This window comes from Gracilinanus agilis, chromosome X (genome assembly GCF_016433145.1).
Source record: "Gracilinanus agilis isolate LMUSP501 chromosome X, AgileGrace, whole genome shotgun sequence".
In the NCBI taxonomy this organism is placed as follows: Eukaryota; Metazoa; Chordata; class Mammalia; order Didelphimorphia; family Didelphidae; genus Gracilinanus; species Gracilinanus agilis.
The window spans coordinates 16554900-16566484 of record NC_058136.1 but is presented as its reverse complement, the minus strand read 5'-3'; the positions used below and the strand labels follow the sequence as shown (position 1 = coordinate 16566484).

At 41.2% G+C, this 11585-nt stretch overlaps 2 protein-coding genes across 3 annotated transcripts in view; both read left to right on the top strand.

Moving 5' to 3' along the window:
- GPC3 (glypican 3) overlaps positions 1 to 11585 on the top strand; it is a gene marked incomplete at its 5' end in the record, with an annotated part of 495727 nt that overhangs the window by 434244 nt on the left and 49898 nt on the right. The gene's annotated exons all lie outside the window — the stretch shown is intronic.
- On the top strand, positions 8761 to 10100 carry LOC123253369 (proteasomal ubiquitin receptor ADRM1-like). 2 transcript variants are annotated; one of them, XM_044682567.1, is made up of 2 exons: positions 8761 to 8972; positions 9090 to 10100. In XM_044682567.1, the coding sequence occupies exons 1-2, from the start codon at positions 8763 to 8765 to the stop codon at positions 9981 to 9983; spliced, it is 1104 nt and encodes a 367-aa protein (XP_044538502.1). In that variant the 5' UTR covers positions 8761 to 8762; the 3' UTR covers positions 9984 to 10100. The 2 variants fall into 2 exon arrangements, with proteins under 2 accessions (XP_044538502.1, XP_044538500.1); XM_044682565.1 differs by having other exon boundaries at positions 8761 to 10100.

Here is an 11585-nt window from a genome sequence, read left to right as displayed (position 1 = left end):
TGGTCATTTCTGTTGTTCAATTTACTTATCAGTTCATTTGGTTTCTGAGCCTCACTTTCCAATTGCAAGATTCTACCTTTTAAACTGTTATTTTCTTGCCAGATCTCTTCCATTTTCCTCAAAATCTCAGTTTTGAACTCTTCCATAGCTTGTGAGGAGTTTTCCTTATTTGAGGAGGGTCCGGATGCTTGTTTGTTCTCCTCCTCTGTTTGCTCGGTTGTCTGGATTTTCTCTGTGTAAAAGTTGTCGAGTGTTAAAGACTTCTTTTTCTTGTTGTTAATCTTTCTCTTCTGAGCTTCCTGAGACTGGGTAGCCATCGTTAGCCCAGCAGCTTCTCAGGTTTATCCTTGCGCTCAGGGTCTGTCCGCGGTCTATTGGCTCCTGAGGTCTGTCTGGTTTTTTCCAAGGTCAAGCCCCCTGGTGGACCCCCTTGCTTGATCCTCTGCCGGAGGTTTCTTTACAAGTCTCAGGGCGCTGCTTCCACAGTCGTATGCCCGTCTGCACTGGTTCCCCACTCAGGGTTTCAGAGCTTTAGCTGGTGGCTGTGTCTGCCTCTACCCACGCCTCCACCCGTGCCTGCACTCTCAGCCCGCGCTCTCAGCCCTTCGTCTGCTCCCGGCGTCCTGCTCCCGCGCTCAAATTCCGCGTGCACTCGCTAGCTTCCTGGGGTCCCAAATCCGGCTGCTCTCAGGAACAGGCCCTGGAGCTGCCAATGACTCAATGGGTGCCCCAAACTTGCTCCACCTCTTCCTAGCTGGCCTCGGCGCTATAGGTGTTGTGTGTGGAGGGGGTGGGGGTGGGGTGGTTGCTCAGCCCGCGATTTAGTGAGAGCTGTTTCACCCCTTTATAGCATGGAGATGCCTCGATTCCACATACCTTCCGCACTGTGCCCTGTTGTGGGGTTCCTCCGTTCGTCTGGACTTGTTTTTATGTCCCCTTGAGGAGTTTTGTGTGTTTTGATCAGGAGAGGTTAAGAGCTGCTTCTTACTCTGCCGCCATCTTAACCTGGAACCCCCATCCATGATTTTTAATTTTGTCTGATTCCTGTCATGTCCTTCTAGAAATCTTTCACATGAGATTCACTCAATTCAATTCAACAAACACCAGCTTTTGCTAAGAACCTTCCTTATTTTATTAACTGGTTACCAGTGTGGCATGTAGATTATCTGGATTTCTGCATTCATGGTACTCCTGGACCTTCCTACATGTATTGTACACTGAGGTAAATGTGTAGGTTCCCTCATGGTTCTAAGACAAGAAAAGCTCTATGCTCTTGGGGTCATGACACCCACCTTCATCAATCATACCCAAGCAATTATTCATTCATTCACAAAGCATATTAAGGACCTTATTAGATATATATAGATATATATATATATAGATATATATAATATTATATATACTAAAACTTGTTAAGGACCTACAATGTTCTAGACACTGTGCTAGGCACTGGGGACCCAGAAAATAGGAAAACAGTCCCTACCCTCAAGAAGCTTACATTCTACTGGGCAAAGACAACATATAAAGACATATACATCTATGATACACAAATAAAATAAACATCAAGTAGTTTTAGCAATGGGGGCATAGTGGATAAAATGCCAGGCCTGGAGTTGAGAAGACCAGAGTTCAAATCTGGTCTCAGAAACTTATTGTGTGACCTTGGGCAAGTCACCTAATCCTATTTGCTTCAATTTCCTTATCTGTCAAGTGAGCTGGAGAAGATGGCATATCATACCAATATCTTTGCCAAGAAAACTCGAAATGGGGCCACAGAGAGTCTGTCATGACTGAAAAATGACAAGTGAGAGAGGGTACTGTCTGTCAGGAGGCTTAGGAAAGAAAGGCTTCATGGAGAAGGCAATATCTGAGGCAAAGATGAGGATGGAAGAAATTCCAGGCACAAATTATGGCCAGTGCAAGGGTGTGAAAAGGAGAGACAGAGTGTGGTGTATAACAACAGCCAAAAGGCCAGTTTGGCTGGGCTGTGGTGTGTGAGAAGAATAATGTATAATGAGGCTACTAACATATGCTGGGGCCAGGCTTTAATGAGAATCTATAAATGCCAGAAGAGTTCGGAATTCTATCCTAAAGGCAATATGGAAAGATTTGAATTTATCAAGTAAAGGAGTAATGTGGTCAAATCTTCGTGGTTGGAAAAACACTTGGGCAACTGAGGGTATGATGGATTGGAATGGGGAGAGACTTCAGAGAGGGAGACCAGCATAAGGCCACTCACTGAGGGAGTACAAGTGAGAGAAGATCTGGGCCAGACTGTGGGGGGAGTGGCCATGTGAACAGTGAGAAAGGATGATATGTGAGAAATGTGGTGGAGAGGGAAACAAGAAGATCTGGCATCTCTAATAAGAACAGAGACTTGTAGGATACCAAGTCCCAAAGAAGAGAGAATGGGATCTAATAAGCCAATTTTTCTCACTTTCTAAATAAGAATCCTCTAGTTGTAGTTTAACAAAAAAGACTTTCCAGAAACCATCTTGAGGAAGCAATGCAATCCAATTCCAGATGGAGACTTCTGTCTGAGTTACTTTTTTGTCTTTATTTCCCCATGGAGTGAGGAATTCCTTGTTTGGGAATTCCCTTTCCCAATGTAGATAACCAATCTGTCTATAATTTCTAGTCTTGGAGAATTGTTGGGAGCACAGAAATTGATTAAAAGACCTGCCCAGAGTCACAAGGCAAGTGTTACAGGAAAGAGCTGAATTCAAATCTTTAATGACTCCAAAGCTGATGCACTAGCTACTATATCACACTACCTCTCTTCTTAAGAGACTGTATTACAGCAAGAGGGGAGAAGGTATAATTTACACCACAAATGAAAACTCCTCCTCACTCTCCTTGGCAATCTCCTGAGATGGAGGAATAGTTCCCAGACAAGTAGAGTCCATCATAACCATGAGCTCTGAGAACACTCAATTGTACTACAATTCACATTCCAGCTGGCATTGGGACATTTCAGAAGATTTTGAACATCAGAAGTTAATGCAAATCCAGATGCTGCCATTTGGTTCCACAATTTGCCGATATGCATACATACAGGACTAACACTCAAAGAGCCAAAAGATAATTCCATCGTGCTACTGAGCCCAGGACTCACCTTGGAACACTGCAGCATTCTGAATGATCACAAACTTGAGCTCCACACTTGCAGACTGAAGAAGCTGCTCCATGTTCAGATGTGCCAACATTTGGTACTTGTCTTCCATCTTTCGTGAACAACATGTTGGACCCTTGGAAACGCAAACTTGCAGATCTGAACCTGAGAAAAAACAAATTTTCACTGGGTTTTAGTAACCAGCAGGCCACAAAAGAGAAACCAAACAGCATTACCTACTCATGCCCTTTTTGTGCAATAAAGAAGTGTCATCTCCTCCAGGAAGCTTGCCTGTAATCATATAAGTAGTGACAATTTTCCCTGCAGGACTTGATTGGCCTTGTGTTACATACCTCCTGTCTTATGTACTTAACAGGAAATAGTGTATGCTATTTTATATTTATGTATCATTCCTCCTAGGAGTAGAGGGATCTCTTATTTTTTTTTAATTTTTATTTTGAATATTTTCCCCTAGTTACATATTTCATGTTCTTTCCCTCTCCCCCAAGTCCCCCTAGCCCCCTTAGCCAACACACAATTCCACTGGGTTTTACATGTATCATTGATCAAGGCCTAATTCTATATTATTGATAGTTGGACTAGAGTTATTGTTTAGTGTCTACATCCCCAATAATATCCCCATCAGCCCATGTGTTCAAGCAGTTGTTTTTCTTCTGTGTTTCTCCTCCCACAGTTCTTCCTCTGAATGTGGCTAGTTTTCTTTCTCATAAGTCCCTCAGCCTTGCTCTGGATCCTTGCATTGCTGCTAGTAGAGAAGTCCATTATGTTCCATTGTACCACAGTATATCAGTCTCTGTGTATAAGGTTCTCCTGGATCTGCTCCTTTCACTCTGCATCAATTCCTGGAGGTCTTTCCAGTTCACATGGAATTCCTCCAGTTCTTTATTCCTTTGCACACAATAGTATTCCATCATCAACAGATACCACAATTTGTTCAGCCATTCCCCAATCGAAGGACATTCTCTCATTTTCCAATTTTTTGCCACCACAAAGAGCCCAACTATAAATATTTTTGTACAAGTCTTTTTCCTTATTATCTCTTTGGGGTATAATCCAAGCAGTGCTATGGCTGGATCAAAAGGCAGATAGTCTTTTATAGCCCTTTGAGCATAGTTCCAAATTGCCATCTAGAATGGTTGGATCAGTTCACAACTCCACCAGCAGTGCATTAATGTCCCAATTTTGCCACATCCTAGAGGGATCTCTTATTAAAAGAAGCTAGATAGATAGCTGGATACAGCATTGGGCCTGAAGTCAGGAAGACCTGAATTCAAAATCCAGACTTGGGCACTTACTGACTGTGTGACTATGAGAGATACTTAACTTTCTTTCTGTCCCAGTTCCCTTACCTTTCAAATGGAGTTAATAATAGCACCTACTTTCCAGGGTAAAGTGAGCTAATAATTGTAAAACTCTTAGCACAGTACTTGGAACATAAAAAGGGCTTAATGAATTCCTGTTTCCTCCCTCCTGTCTTTAGCTAAACTTTGCATCTCCCCAGAGCCTAACATATTGCTCTGCAGACAGAAGGTACTTAGTAAATATTTCTTCAATGGTCAAATTCATTAGTACCTCTCCCCTAGTCCTTGATGTTTCTCAATTATCCTTGTTACTCATTCTTTTTAAGTAACTAACATTAAACTAATTGCCTTTTACACGTGGTATTTAAACTCATATTTCTAGTACTAAAGTATATCAAGAAAAAGTAACACTTCAATTTGTCAAAGTTAAAAGATCCTTTCCTTTCATCCTTAGTACTCACATTGTTTTCTGATACAAACATTTAACACAGAAAATCTCTCAAATTCTTGTCTTTCCTACTCCTTTCCATTGGCCCATAGGGCCTAGCATGGGGCTAGGAAGATGGGAGATGCTCCATAAATACTTGTTGATGAATGTGTTTTGAAGAATTGAGGCCCCTCACAACAGTAAAACGTGAGGATTTCTCACTTTCTCCCACAGGCACAAGTAAATATACCTTCAGCTCTACTGTTAAGTTTATTGATTGGAAAGAAGAGAGATGCTGTGCCAATGGCGAATTACCATAAAACCTCACTAACTAAAATGCTTAGATAACTAGAGTTCTTCATTTGCTGCATGATACCCTTGGGTCCATGGTGCAGACCACAAGGAGACAGACCAGGCATAGCGCAGGAATACTATAGTCAGGGATAGGGGTATAGGGACAGATAGGAAGAAAGACTTCCTAACAATTATGGCTATCTTAAAATGCAAGGGGCAATTTCTGGAAGTAGGAATACCTCTCCTTCACTGGAGGTCTTTAGGCAAAGGTGGGTGGTCACTTTTTTAAAAAACCCTCACCTTCCATCTTAGAATGAGTACTAAGTATTGGTTCCAAGGCAGAAGATTGCCAAAGGCCAGCCTACTGGGGGTTAAATGTCTTGCCCAAGGTCCTATAGCTAGGAAGTGTCTGAGGTCATATTTGAACCCAGGACCTCCCTTCTCTAGACCTGGTACCTAGTCACTGAAGCTGTCCCTAAATGATCACCTCTGAGGACTCTTCCAAATCTGAGATGCCATGATCCAATTCTAGCATCCTGCTACTTCTTACTATGTGACCATAAACAAATCCATTTTTCTGGGCTTCAATTTCTGCTTCTACAAAATGGGGATAATTCATCTACTGTGATGAAAAATACATTAAAGAGAGGCTGTGATTTGTACAGGATAAATGGGTACTCTTTTCTGAAAACTGATATTTGAAGATACTTTTAAAAAACCTTACCTTCTGCCTTAATAACAGCTCTTAAGACAAGAGTAAGGGCTAGGCAAATGGAGTTAAGTGACTTGCCCAGAGTCACACAGCTAGGAATTATCTGAGGTCAGCTTAGAAGCTAGGTCCTCCAGACTCCAGGCCTGGCTCTCTCTGCCCTTGAAGATACTTTTTAATGACCTTGTGAACTAATGTTTGCCAGGCAACCAAGGGTCCTAAAGCTGTCCCTATGTAAGCATGAGCAGTTGTTTGGGTTATCTTTGCTCTAAATGGACTGACAGGTTTTACTTTTTAAAACCAAAAATCAAATTCCTCTTGCTTTGGCTCAGATGAGAACAGTCTTCAATCAGGGGTACTGACTCAAAGGGCTATCCTATTTCTTGAGCCACCCTGGAGTAAGCTGCTGCCAAGGAAAGGAAAGGGGCTAGTTGTCACTAAATCTAGCCAAGCACTGTGTAAGAGAGTGAAGTCAAAATACCACTTGGAGTTTGGAGACCGTGATATTTATAGGAAATCAAATTTAAGCTCTCTTCTACACATGCTTCGAGCTTATTTTAAATGTGCTCTAAACACATAAGAGGGGAAAAAAGTATAGCCAGTTCTAGCTCACCAGGCACTTACTACATAAACTTGCAAAGAGGAAAAATACTCATCTATCCTGCTCTGTACCTTTGTTTTAAAAACTGGCTTAAACAAAAACCACTTTATCAGGAATGCTACAAGTGGCTTACAATCTAAGAAAACAGCCAGAAACTGATAAGACTGCAGGATTCCTCAAACAGAAAGGAAAGAAATCTTCTAAAAAAGAAAAATAAATGTAAGGAGGTAGATTTGAATAGGATCAAGGAACAAGCCAAAAACACTATAGGAAGAGACAAAGAGGAAAAACACACGTCCTGAGGAATCCATCATAGGCTTACAAGATGGTTACCAAGCGCTTGGCTTTTTTTCCCCTACAAGTGAAGACGGTAGGAAGGAAAGCCTATGCATTCAGCAAAGGACTGTGATGGGAAATAGGAATAATCCTAAAAAGTAAGAATACTACAAAATGTATAGGTAAATAGTAAGTACCTCAAACAAAAATCTGCTAAAATAAAGCAAGAACAATTCGGCTAAGTAAACGTTTAGGTGTCCGTGCTTGGCACAAAGGATCCCAAGAGGAGAAAGGACCTATCGACCCTGCCCTTATGGAGCTTACATTCCACTAGATGGGATGAAACGAGTATATAAATAAGGATGATACAAAATAGTGACGAGAAGGGCAAAGGGGGCTTGGTGGGAAAAGGAGCACCTGAAATGTAGGAAAACAACCAGTAGAGGTGAAGGAGTTTGCTCCAGGCACAGGGGATGGAGTTTCAAAGAAAGTTGTTCTGTGGCTACAATATAGTGTATTCCTATGAAGGAGGATAAGGCAAAACTAGACTTAAAAGAAAAAAAAGAAAGAAGGCTGGAATGGCCAGTTGGAACCAGATTATAGATGGCAATAAATGCCTGGCTAAGAAATTCACTCTTTGAAAAGGAGGGCAACATATACAGACCCAGGTATGAGGAATATGACTTTTTTGTACCTAAGTGACAGATGGATGAGAGGTGAGAGAGACTGGAGGCAGAACTGCCAGTTAAGAAGCTATTATCCAGGTAAAAGGGAATGAAGTGGAGAAGGAACAAATGAAAAGAGAAATCACAGAATTAGTATTAACAGGGCTTGGTAACTGATTGGATATAGAGAATTAAGGGACAAGGAAGAACAGCAAAGAGGTCCTCAAGGCCACAGACCAGGGGGACAGGAAGCATGGTGCTTAGCTTCAAGAGAAGCAAGCGTATGAAGGAGAAAAGAGTTGTTTCGGCTAAATTGAATTTTGAGATGCTCATAAGCTATCTAGGTAGAAATGTCTCTCAGGCAGTTGAAGAGACATTAGGCTTAGATAGAAAGATAACTGAATCTTTGGGAATGTATAAGGTTACTATAGGGAGAGAACAAAGAAAGAGAAGAGAAGACTCTGCCCAAGGTTTTAGGGGACAAATACAATAGTAGTACCGTCTGGAGTCAAGCAGAAGTCAAATCATTCTTCTGGGCAACATCTTTTCTTTTTTTATTCAAAGATATTTTATTTTCCCAATTACATGTAATAACCATTTTCAGCATACCATTTCTGAAATTATAAGACCCAAATTGTCTTTGTCCCTACCCCCTCTCGGAGATGGGAAGCATTTCGATCTGGGTTATACGTGTATTATCACAGGCAAATTCTTTTCAAATCATTTTGTGATCATTTCCTCCCCCCCCTTCCACAACCCCAAGTCTCCAGGCTAAAGATGCTGAGGTTCATTCAGCTGAAGCTCATAGAGCATAGTCACCACTAGCATAGCTCTTTACCAACCTGGCTGCCCTGCTCCCAGAACTGTGACTCCAACAACCAGAACCAGATCTCCCCTTGTGGCCTCACTGGGCAATTCAGTATATATTTAAACAGAACTATCACCTTCCATGTTCCAAATAACGTACCTCTCAAGCAGTCTAAGATTTTAATGATTAATCTTTGGGTTTGATCACTCAACCAATTCTAAATCCTTCAAATTATACAAGTGCCTATCCTCATCTTTCCATCTTGTCTACAAAGTTGACATGAAAGACTTCTATCTAATGTTTTTCAGAAACCTAAGTAAACTGTGTCTACAATAATCCACTAATCTAGGAACTCTATCTAGAGGGAAGTAAAGGTAGTATGCCATGACTTGTCTTCATTTCATAACAGGTCGTACCAATAGACCATTCAAAAATGTTTATTAAATCAATAAATAGCCTCTCTGTAGGGGAAATAAGTTGAAGAATAACGTAAATAAAATTGGATAGCTAAGACTGCTTCACCCACGGTCCGCACCCCAGGCCCCAGAATGACTTCAGGTGCTTTGTTTCCAAGCCTAGTCCCAGGCTCCCGGGGCTCATCCAGCAAATACTTGGTAGAGTTTCGGGCAGGAAAAATGTCATTGAAAGGGACTACAGTTACCCCTGATAAACGGAAAGGGCTTGTATACATTCAACAAACTGATGATTCCCTCATTCATTTCTGTTGGAAGGATAGGACTTCTGGTAATGTAGAAGATGACTTAATTATTTTCCCTGATGACTGTGAATTTAAGCGAGTACCTCAGTGCACCACTGGTAGAGTATATGTACTGAAGTTCAAGGCAGGATCAAAGCGACTTTTCTTTTGGATGCAGGAACCTAAGACTGAGAAGGATGAGGAACATTGCAGGAAAGTAAATGAATATTTGAATAATCCACCTATGCCAGGAGCTTTGGGTGGGAGCGGAAGTGGAGGCCATGAACTTTCAGCACTTGGAGGTGAAGGAGGTTTGCAGAGCCTTTTGGGTAATATGAGTCATAACCAGCTCATGCAACTTATTGGACCAACTGGCTTGGGAGGACTTGGTGGGCTTGGTGCACTGACAGGTCCTGGTCTGGCTAGCTTACTGGGGAGTGGAGGGCCTCCGACAAGCAGCTCTTCATCAAGCTCCCGGAGCCAGTCAGCTGCTGCAACCCCATCTTCCACCTCTTCTTCCGCTCGTGCTACACCAGCACCAAATGCTCAAGCAATTGCCTCTGCCACTAGTCCAAGCCCTGCACCCAGTTCAGGTAATGGAACAAGCACAGCAACAAGCCCAACCCAGCCCATTCAACTGAGTGACCTTCAGAACATTTTAGCTACTATGAATGTGCCATCTGGGGCAGGAGGCGGACAACAAGTTGACTTGGCCAGTGTACTAACTCCAGAAATCATGGCTCCTATTCTGGCCAATGCTGAAGTCCAAGAGCGGTTGCTGCCTTATCTTCCCTCTGGAGAATCTCTTCCACAGACTGCAGAAGAGATTCGGAACACACTGACCTCTCCTCAGTTTCAGCAGGCATTAAGTATGTTCAGTGCTGCCTTAGCCTCTGGACAGCTGGGCCCACTTATGAGTCAGTTTGGTTTACCAACTGAAGCTGTAGATGCGGCAAATAAGGGTGATGTCGAAGCATTTGCCAAAGCCATGCAGAACAATGCCAAGTCAGACCAAAAGGAAGGAGACGCAAAGGACAAGAAAGATGAAGAGGAAGATATGAGTTTAGATTAAATTATTTGCTGTCTTTTAAGATATTGGAAATTCTTAGTAATTAAGTGACTTCAGTAGTGTCACTAGTTTATTGCATACACTCATGCCTACATTCAGCCTACAAAATAAAGGACTTTTCTTTTAAAAAAAAATTGGATAGCTAAAGTGGAACCAAATTATGGAGAACTTCGGAAAAGTCTGGACTGGGGAAGCTAAGTAGTGCAATGGATAGAGAACTGAACCTGGACTCAGGAAGATCCAAGTTCAAATCTAGCCTCAGGCACTTAATATCGTGTGACCCTGGGTAAGTCAAATAAGTGTTAAACTTATTTGCCTCAGTTCGCCATTTGTAAAATGGAGACATGATGATAAAGGAAATAACAAACCCCTCTAATATCATGTATAGATAGACATAACTGAATAACAACAACTGGACTTGAGCTGATTGACAAGAAATAGGAAGTTCCTGTAACTTCTTGAATGGAAGGGTAACATGCTAAAAAAACAAGTATTAGGAAGTTTAGTGTGGTAGCCTAGAATAGAAATATATTAAGTAGCCTCTCAAGGTCACTTCCAACCTTCTGTTTCTATAATTACTTTTATTATAATCTATATGTTAGCTATTTTGTTAGACTGCAATTTTATCTAATGACTACAAATTGTCAAAAATGACACTAAAAAGCACATTTAAGAATAGAAGGAATGTTCGTGCAGATCCTGATTCTTATAGTTTCCTAGGAGGAGATCAAATATATTCAAATAGCAACAGGAGAGAATGAATCGTCAGGGCTCAGTAACAGTGAAAATGAAAACCTTTTCCTCTGATATAAAAAAAAGGATGATTTGACACATTTCATTGCCAGGGTCTGCTTTTTGAACAGAGGATTTTTTTTGCTAATGAAGGTACATTATGCTAAAAATAATAATGTAGCATTATCATTAAAGTAATATTAAGCAAAGGAATTAATGATATCCAGAACAGGTTACTTCATGACATGCACAGAAAATAATCAATGCCTATTAAAACTGCCCAAAGGATTAAATGCGGGTCGCTGCACTAATGAAGCAAATGATAAATCAGGTGTTTTAAAAGGTATTTGGAAACTGAGGACGAGTCAATTTGTCATCCAAAAATATTAACTAATTTCTTTAACATCTAACAGTGACTTCCTATTAGAATAGAGCACTTTTCTCCTAATTAATCATTATCTAAATCAAATCCTACATGCTCATTAATTTCTCACTAACCAAGAGAGGAGGCAGATGAAAGAAATTGCTGTCTTAGAAATCAGTAGGGGAAGTGATGCTTGCTGGTAGGAGAAATTGTCTAAGAGAAGAGAGATGAAGGTGACATTTCCATCATTTATCCTGAAAGAGTATGACCTTGCAGTGGGAAGCTTCTCTGGATTAGGGGCTCAGACACTGAATCCAGACAGTGCTTGGTATTCCAATGCCAGTCATTATTTCCCACTTAAAGAAAAAAGAGGGAAGTTACAAAACTGGAACTACTTTGCCGAGGTACCAGGGGCATAAGAAAACTTTGGAGACATGCAATTATCTGGACCTAAAAAAAGCCTTCCATAAATGAGAGAAAAAAGGAATCATGTTCAGTTGTCAATTGCC